Source organism: Cebidichthys violaceus, unplaced genomic scaffold, assembly GCF_023349555.1.
Source record: "Cebidichthys violaceus isolate CVI_PGR_0920_01 unplaced genomic scaffold, fCebVio1.0.p SCAF_25, whole genome shotgun sequence".
NCBI classification, from domain to species: domain Eukaryota; kingdom Metazoa; phylum Chordata; class Actinopteri; order Perciformes; family Stichaeidae; genus Cebidichthys; species Cebidichthys violaceus.
Genome location: NW_027176428.1, coordinates 7,529,803 through 7,539,528, shown reverse-complemented (window position 1 = coordinate 7,539,528; position 9,726 = coordinate 7,529,803). Strand labels below are relative to the sequence as shown.

Genomic DNA, 9,726 nt, shown 5'->3' with positions numbered 1-9,726 from the left:
TCACAATCAAACTAGGAACATTGTGATTACACGGCACTTTGAGCTCAGTAAGAGGCATATTTTATCATGAGCATGATTTTTGGTACCAGGCACTTGGAAACCTGTGACAAAGTATGACATTCGTTCTCAAAAAACTGCACTGATTTTCAGACTTGATGTGCAGAATAACCTGCACAGCAGCGAGGGTGAAGCTGTGCAGGGGTGACATTTCCCCTTTTATTCTGCATTTGTCATACATTTATTGAACATTGTGTGCACATAATTTTAACTCTTCACATTTTTGTGCTCAATCACTGTGAAAATGCAAATACAGAGTTGACATATTATTACGGTCCGAACAGGTGAGTCAATTCCTATTTCCTCCTCATAACCAAACAACAAAGAATGGACCATTTGTACTGTCCTGAAGAAGAAAAAAATACACCTCTTCTAGCACTGTCTGTTCTCCTCCTGCTCCTTTGTATAAGTCACTCTGTCACTGTTGATCCTCACGAAACATTTCATATGTCTGTTGTCTTAAGATCAGGCTTTGACCCCTCCACTCCTTTTTGCTGGTGCCCTGGTAATATAAGATTGTTTTTATTGCTGCATCATTCTATTGCTGCATGATCTTACTGATATACTTTGGACTAATTTAATGAGATAACAGCGTCAGCTAACTGCTTTACAAACCAAGCCAAGTTGCACAGCAGGAAGTGCTCTTCTTGAAGCCAGCCATCTTATCTCATGTCATCATGTCAGTTTGACACTCAAGCTTCATGCAAACATCGTCCGCCTGTAAGAGTGGGCGAGCCAGCTGAACTGCTCTATAGAAACTGGCTCTGCCTGCAGCTCCGGTCTCTCTGTCACACACACACACACACACACACACACACACACACACACACACACACACACACACACACACACACACACACGCAATACAAACTTCTCCATCTAAACAGGTATAATTCCATAGAATTATACATCTGACAAAAAAATGTCTCCAGTTCATCAGAAAAAGTCATCTACTTCTTTTCCAGTCAGTTATTTGAAATGTAAAAACAGCGTTGAAAACAAATGGTTAATATTTGACCACTACCCGGAAGTCATTTTCAAAAGTATTTCCTCACAGAAACAGCCTGCTGAGGAGCGGAATAAATTCAGGGACACACAAAAAGATTGTAAACATTACATGTGTTCAGTCTGTACTCTCTCAATAAAAAAAGTAGCAAAGGACACACACACACACACACACACACACACACACACACACACACACACACACACACACACACACGCACACACACACAGAATGGAACATTCAGCATTTGTCAGGAATCTGTTATTATGATGAACGTGTTCCTGGCGTGTGTCTTACAAATTATAAGCATCAACAGGTAAACAGGAACTACTAAGTCTACTTGACCTAAATGTGCTTTTCTACTCACAGTAAACGTGATTTCAGCAGACTGATAAAGTATAACTGAAACCCATGGTTGTCAAAATCAAACATACTCTGAAAGTTGCAAAATTATAAAGAAAAATAGCCAGAAACATTACAAGACATGGCCATAGTCAAGATTTCAGAAATACTGGGGCCATTATTCCAAACAGCCGTCCCACAGACCAGGAAATTCTATGAATTTGTTTGGATGTGTTTCAATGCTTTATTCAAAACTGTTTTTTAAAAGCTGTTTAATTTATAAACAGTTGCATGTCCCATAGTTTCTCATGTTGGTCTTAAAACCAAACTCTACTCTGCCTGAAAGAAATTCTGATAGGCAAATTTGTTATTTATTTCTTCAACTAAAAACAGCCCACTTTAAGGACAGTATTTTAAAAATACTGATATACTGGTATTTCCCTTTTAACCTGTGAGGTTTGTTGAGATTGACTTTACTTCCTCATTGTTTGGTGTCCCACAGACCCCACTGCTATCAATAAAACAATATTGAATGTGTTTTATTGAGATGATAAAGAGGGTCAAACAGATAAATTAGCCACTACTTTGATTTATGAAATGTAGACACAGCTCTTGATGCTTTGAATCACAACATAAACTGTTGCTAAAGGCCGCCCTCTTCTGGTGGCAGCTTGTCACAGACAGATCTTCTCCACCTTTTCAGTCACTTGTGAACATGGATTTAAGATGTTAATATGAAATCCATCAGAAACACTCACTCACAGTTCATGAGACAGCTCATAGAGAAAATGGGTTTATTTGTAATACAGCAGGATTTTGTTTGTTGTCTTACATCACATACAGATGTCTCCTTGCATTCAGCATTGAAACATAGTTTTCACCGTTTTTCAATCTACTTGTGTAACTATAACGGTACAGTGAATCATCAAGTTGTTTTTTTGTTGGCACTGATTATCATTGTTTCACAGACACAGTCTACATCAATGTTTTTAACACCCAAAAGAAAACCAGAGAAATCTACCACCAAATATGAATCAAGTAAACTGGCAGAAAAAAGGACAAAACTTTTGCCTAATCATTTTAAACTGTGGTGCAAACGCCGTCTTATGACAGCATAGAGAAATAAAGCTGTAAATCATTCAGTACAGATCAATATATATGACTCAAAATCAGAACCGAACAAGCTGAGAAGAAATCAATTAAAAGTGATCACTAAATATAAGGCCACAAAACCCAAATGATCCAAATCATGATTAACATATATGCTGAATATGAACAATGCACTCATAACTTGGAGTGGATCTAGAGTATTGTACTGTCACTGGTATATGAGTAGTAGTACCCATGTATGGCACACAAGAAGTTGTTCTTTTTATCAGAAGTCTGAGGATTCTGCTGGTATCAGTGGTGACGCAGTAACTCACTGCTGTTCAGAAGTGAGTCAAGGGTGTGCTGATGAGTGAATTGGTCTGCTTACCCTGCTTTCATTCACATAATTATCACGGAAAATAAAGGAATATGCATGTCAAATAAATATTACAGTCATTTATAGATTCATCAACAATATTCACATTCAGTAACATAAAGTTATCTTCCCCCCCGATATGCAAGTCTGAGACGAAAACACACAAAGTGAGAGCAACCTGACGCAGTTTGAGTACTGGTATGGACCCACATGAAGGCAGACAAGCAACAGCTGTGCAGGTCATGAGTGCTGTGTTTTGTATACTGCTTTCACGTTAAAAAGACCAAAAAGCTGACTATACTGTACCTAGCACATATTAACAACTAAATACAGAACACAATGAAGGCAGTTAGAGAAATTCCACAAACAGCGTCAACATGCATGCAGCTCCGAGGATGGAAAAGTATGCAACAATGCCAGCGAGATCAACCAGGATGCATGCAGCTCAGGCGGTAGAGAGCGTGTTGTGCGTTTTCAAATATTTAAAAAGGGCGGCTTCAATGCTTGGGGTTGCCACGCAGGGAGTAAAAACACACCACAGATATCAAAAGATTTTCAAAATGAGGCAGTAAGAGGACGTGTGACAGCAGAAAACTCCAGTCCTGTTGTCTTTTTCATGATTAATACTGACTGGGCCACTTGCACAAACACATACAGTTTGTGGGCACGCTCACACACTTTATCTGAGTATCTAAGTGCCTCAGCATTGCTCACACATTAAAATCCACCAGCTGTGATTGTTCCCAAACATGACTCTGATATAAAAAAACAACTAAAAAAACAGGAAGTGCAACTGACATAGATGAGTTCTTTGTATGGAAGACTGACAGTTGAAAGACATACATCAACAAAAAGTCACTTTTGACTCATTGCTGACTCAACAACGTGGTACAGCACCTAGAGACGAACATACAGTACATTGCACCTAAGGACAAGAGGTGGACACAGGAAAAGCAAGTGTCTGCTGTGATTGCTTACGATTAGTGTGTGTGTGTGTGTGTGTGTGTGTGTGTGTGTGTGTGTGTGTGTGAGTGGTTAAATATGAAGTGTATGAGAATCTGCTTTAAAGAAGGGAACCGCAACAGACTGAAAATTAAAGCCTAAAATCTCCCCCCAAACCCAGAATCTTGCTTTTCACCTATTGATCAAACCCCCTGTACCTAACTCCCGCCCCCATTCCCAAAACAAGTAAAAAGTTGGACGGGTTTGGAAGCTTGTTCCAGTTTTCTTCTCACTTCTTGTTCTTGAGTTGATTAGCCAGCCAATCGAGGCCCTCGTAGAGGCCGTCGCCGCTGGTGGCGCAGGTAGCCTGGATGTACCAGTTGCGGTGACGCAGGGAGTGTAAGCCCAACTTGTCTGTGATCTCGGCAGCATTCATGGCGTTCGGTAAGTCCTGTTAAAGAGGCGAGAGTTCAGTGAGGAGAGAGTGTGAAAAACCAAGGATCAGCGAGACGGATGCATGTGTGCACCTGTATGCATATGTGAAGTAAATTAATTGATTATTGACACCAATCGTTTAAATCATTTTTTTAAGGAAATATGCCAAATGTGGTCTAGTTTCAGCTTTTTCAATGTGAAGATTCACTGCTTTTATTTGTTAAATGGTAGTAAAATAAGCATCTTTGGATATTTGATGGTTCGGACAAAACAAGTATTTTGTAATCTTCACCTTGAGCTGAGCATTTTTCACTATTTCCTAACATTTTAACACTTAATCAATGAATCCAAAAAGTAATTGGTAGATTAATTGAAAATGACACGCTCATCTGCAGACTTACTAATGTACCTACAGTTATACAATGGGAAATGGAAAGGTAAACTTTAAAGGAATAGTGTTACATTTTTGGAACTACATTTATCCTGTCTGTGTGATGAATATGAAGCTACAGCCTGCAGGTGGACAGCTTAGCTAGCCTGGCTCTGTGCAAAGGTAAAATCTGCCAACCAGCACCACTAAAGCGCACTAATTAACATTCACTTAGCACTTACTGTATTCATACAAGCTTGTTGCACTTATTGTATACGTATTACTTATAGCACTAACTGTTTTTCTTGTTTCTGCACTGTACTTTGGCTCTGAGTTATGGTCTGCTTCATGCTCTTAGATGCTTGTTTGGAAAAGGAAATGTACTTATGACTTCTGGTGACTAGTAGTTCTTTTGATTACCAGTGTTGAATGCATTTATTGTAAGTCGCTTTGGCTAAAAGCGTCTGCTAAATGACTGTAATGTAATGTAACATATTGTATCGTATTTGTTCAATATGTACAAAAACTTACAGAGGATTGTAAGCCAGAGCAGCTTTTTCATAACTCACCTATAGTATTTCTAAAGTTAATATCGTCTTTAAATTTGATTCACAAATAATCATCTTGAAGTAGATTTTTATCTCAAAGATGCTAAGAGGTGGGTTTATTTGGGTTGATGCTCCACTACAACCCTGTTGTGTATAAATGTATATGTACTGTCTATAATATGTGTGTATACATGCAGAGCAGTTGTGGTTTCTTGCCTGTTTGTTGGCAAACACAAGGAGGACCGCATCCCTCAGTTCGTCCTCAGCCAACATCCTCATCAGCTCCTCTCGTGCTTCGTTCACACGCTCTCTGTCGTTACTGTCCACCACAAAGATTAGACCTGAAACAGCGAGCGGAACAAATAAAATACATTATTTTCTGGAGAAGAATGGTAAATTTGCCGGAGTTACCCTTTGCTCAGCTCTTCTCACCCTGTGTGTTCTGAAAGTAGTGTCTCCAGAGGGGGCGAATCTTGTCCTGCCCACCCACGTCCCACACAGTGAAGCTGATGTTCTTGTACTCCACCGTCTCCACGTTAAACCCTGAAAATAAGAGCAGGGTCACACGACGTGTAAAGCAAACATGGTGCTCCACTCATTAGTGTGCATGGCAATATGTTATTTTGACTGTGCAACTACCAATGGTTGGGATGGTGGTGACTATTTCCCCCAGTTTGAGCTTGTAGAGGATTGTTGTTTTTCCTGCAGCATCGAGCCCCACCATCAAGATCCTCATCTCCTTCTTCCCTATGAGGCTCTTCAGCAAACTCCCGAAAATGTTCCCCATGATTCAGATGAAGTTCTTTAATACCAGTGTGTGGCTACAATTGCGATTACAGATGCCTTTCTGCGAAGTTAGACTCATCCAGCAGGGATAGATTATAAAAGGAGGGCTGAAAGGGAACAGAAGAAATAACAATTTAGTGATACTTTTATGTGCGTTGCGGTTTTGCAAGATAAACAAAATCCAATGAAGGATGCTGTTGTAAATCACAAACATGTTGGAAGAAAGAGAGGATAATTAATAAGCTAACCTGTCTGTAAGGCCTAAGGGAATGCTCCAGCTCACCTTTCCCATTTCTGAAAACAATGCACCACTATGCCAGAAACTCTCACTTCTACATGCACACCCCAAGACAGGCGTGCAAGCTATGCTAATGGCCCACGGCCATTATCACAGAGCGAGCAGAGGAGATGCATGTCAGTGCCATGACTCCAGGCTACAGCACAATCTGTTCAGACTCCTTCTCCCTCATTTTTTTTCGTCTCCTTCAAATGTTATCCTGCAACAACGCCAAGCCCTCGGAGCACATGCAAAATGTCCTACATTATGAGGCCGGGCTTGAACACAATCAGTCTCAACTCCAACCCCAAAGCCACCTGGACTCAAACAGAGACCAGAAGAACCCATTTTCACGAGGAGTCTGCAGTCTAGTTGTCCACTCTGAATATCAAGAGGCAGTCTTTTTGCAGATATGGTTGTCAACAGAGCATAATATGTCCACTGACGCCCATTTGTATATTTTGTTATAGTATATATATATATATATATATATATATATATATATATATATATATTGTGCATTGACTTGAGCATCCTACCAAACCAGTGAGGGATTCAGAGACTGAAACAGAAGATAAAATACATATGGTCGTCAGTAGATAAGAGGCTAGCTGTCCATGGTGCTGAAGAGGATCACCACTGTGATCACCACACTTGTCACCGGCTGACACCAGCTCCTCTCCGCTCACAGATGGGTTTACAGGTTTTAAAAATATGAGCTCTGAAAGTGGTGATTTACGTGGGAACAGGGCCACGATATGCCGGCCGCCTGATAATGTTAATTCAGCTCCGGGGTGACTCAAGTTACGTCAACCTCTAGCCGGAGATGCTAAGGTAACATTAAGGTAACGTCACGGCTATACGACCGTTATTAGCCGTTAACGTTAACGGCGATCCGACCGTTATTAGCCGTTAATGTTACATCGGCCCCGCACATCTCAACGCTTTAGATAAAGATTAACGCTTAATTTCAGCTAACGTTAAGAGTTTCCTTGTGATCTAGTATGTCGTAAACTACTTTATCAGTGTAATTTAGCTCTATTCGCCGTGTCGATGAGACGCCACGGTAGCTAGCGTATCCTCTGTCCCGATCCACCCCATTCATCCATCCGCTTATCACCTCAGCGGGCATCCTGCTGCCTGCGAGCCGCCAACACAGAGACTAAACAACCAGCACGAGTCGGTCCTCAAACACACCATTATTTAACCTCCTGCTGGGACCTGCGTGTGTGTTATCAGGTTGGTGGAGGTGCCAGTGTCCTCACTTACCTTAGCCGAGTAGTTCTCTACTGAAAGTCTCACTGTAATTTCCCTTGCGGGGACAACTCAGCAGTAAACAAGATCTCGCGAGATTTGAGGCCAAAACCAGAACCGTAATGCTGTTGACAGTCGTTTTGAGAGGAGAAGCGGGTTTGTAGGGTACTTGTTAATGTTTAACTATGTGGCACATTTCTATCAATTTTTTAGAACATTGTCACCTCAGTCAGGTTTTGTCTTTGAAAAACTATACTAACGCAGTAGATGAGCTCTGCACGCAACTTTAAGCTTGTTTTTTTTTACCCTTTAAAGGCCCTCCACACCAATGGTCATACTGCCATTCAGTGACCCCAGCAGAGGTCTAATCAACCAGAATAAGTGAAAACACCTGTGGGGGCTCATTAAACTCTGCTCTCACAGGAAGAAACATGTCTCAGAGAGCACAATGCTTATCAAAGATGTTAGAAAGTTAAGTTTGTTTGCAATTATTTGAATTAACACATTTACATCAGAAGGTATTTTAGGTCAGACATGTCCCTTTGTGTACACCAGAGTAACTACCAGGGGGCAGATTAATAGTTTATTTTGTGGTAATATCGGTAATGCTGCAGGTGGAATTTATGGTATCAAAGAACACCTCTGGGGGTCTGGGGCCTTAAGGCAGTGTCCCTCTTTGCATAGTCCGGCCTTGGTAACAACAGATAAATCCTAAACATATAGGTTAAGCTTAACCTTTACAGTTTCCATGCAAGCCAATTTTGTTCTTCAAATGTGCTATACCATAAGATTAAAAAATATAAGTAAATGTACATATTGTCAAACTTTAGTATAACTGTATAACTTTTTGAAGTGATTTCCCATGACAATATATCAATGGAAACTTTATGTTCAATAATGTTATTTACTGTATCATAGTAAATGTAAAAACATAAATGAAGTACATTTGCAGGATGGGTTCACAATACTATCACAATACCAAATGCTGAGACGTATCACCAGCATCCCTCATTAAAACACTGTAAACCAGCTCAGGTTTTCCAAGAGATGACCAATTTTGTGCTAACTGGAAATAAATAGAAATGACAAGAAATCATTTGGATTTGCAATAAATGTAATTTCCACTGAGCCTAACACCCTGTTATATAAAGTCCTTGTTAGGTGTGAAGTTGTGAAGTTTTCAGGAAATGGAGACTTGGTCGTCAGTATTGCATAACACTTGCGCAATACTTTCATCCAAAAATGAGGAACAAAGTAAATTTTCTAAATTGAAGTACATTAAATTATCATAAAACATATATATAAAGTATTATAGATGGTAGAGATCATTTCAGTGTGATATAGACTGATTTATGTTGTTGCTGTAAAAAGACTGAATGAATCCTAAAACCAATAGGAGAATTTTGATGCAGTAGTTCAATGTGGCGATGGCACCATGGTACTCAATAACAAACACTGTGGGTTTTAACAGCATTTACTCCCATATCCACTTCTGTGATCTAAGGGAAGGAAGCAGTTTTTATCTTTAGTTTGCACACAAAGATGAATCATTTCTATTTCAGTGCTAAACTGTGACAAGGTTTTGATGTTGTTGATCATACTGATTTACAGGAAATCTGTAATTTCCTGTACTTTCAGCCATTTAAGTTATATTGACTGCACATTTACAATGCTTTTTGGCATAATATTGACATACAAAGTTGCTCACCAGGGTTCGGTAGTCAGACATGAATAAGCAGCACAGTGCTTGAGCCTGCAAGCAGCATGGCATCACACCACATTTATCACTGAGCAGCCTCAGCTTGTTTTAGTTAGCACCATCTAACAGAGTTTATTACCAAACTAACTTCTCTGCATGAAAACTAGCCTTTTCCTAATGCATGAGCATGTGGCACAAATACTGCAATCTGGTCCGGTGATACTTCCACAATCTCTTTCTGGCAAACCGAGGACTTGAGACAGTTGGTTGTAGTTTTTGCAGGTCATTGTTGCAAATAAAAGCAAGGGGAAGTGAAATAAATGTATGGATGACAGCAACACAAATTACAAGGGGAAATGAGCAGAGTCTGCGGCCAAACATGCCATCCCTTCTTTAATGCAACAGATTTTGGGTAACCCAGTCTATCTCTTTGGCACGTGACTCTCTGGCATTTCATGACCCTGTTAACAAGCCACTGAGGGTTTCTGCCTGACAGGATCGTACATTACACTGAAACTAAAAATAAGTGATGAAAGTGACTCATA

At 40.1% G+C, this 9,726-nt stretch overlaps 1 protein-coding gene across 1 annotated transcript; it reads right to left on the bottom strand.

The window, feature by feature from the left end:
- Positions 1 to 2,185: 2,185 nt before the first annotated feature.
- Positions 2,186 to 7,569, bottom strand: LOC137879640 (ADP-ribosylation factor 3-like). The gene is made up of 5 exons (XM_068720531.1): positions 7,498 to 7,569; positions 5,805 to 6,058; positions 5,598 to 5,708; positions 5,382 to 5,506; positions 2,186 to 4,263 (listed from the first exon to the last, which is right to left on the bottom strand). Exons 2-5 carry the CDS (start codon positions 5,950 to 5,952, stop codon positions 4,102 to 4,104), a joined length of 546 nt encoding a protein of 181 aa, XP_068576632.1. The 5' UTR covers positions 5,953 to 6,058; positions 7,498 to 7,569; the 3' UTR covers positions 2,186 to 4,101.
- Between the last annotated feature and the right edge of the window lie 2,157 nt (positions 7,570 to 9,726).

Coding starts and splice junctions, on each gene's coding strand:
- LOC137879640 (XM_068720531.1), bottom strand. CDS start 5,952: ATGGGGAACATTTTCGGGAGTTTGCTGAAGAGCCTCATAGGGAAGAAG. Junction 5,709..5,804: donor CACCACCATCCCAACCATTG/GTAGTTGCACAG, acceptor TCTTATTTTCAG/GGTTTAACGTGGAGACGGTG. Junction 5,507..5,597: donor CTACTTTCAGAACACACAGG/GTGAGAAGAGCT, acceptor TCGCTGTTTCAG/GTCTAATCTTTGTGGTGGAC.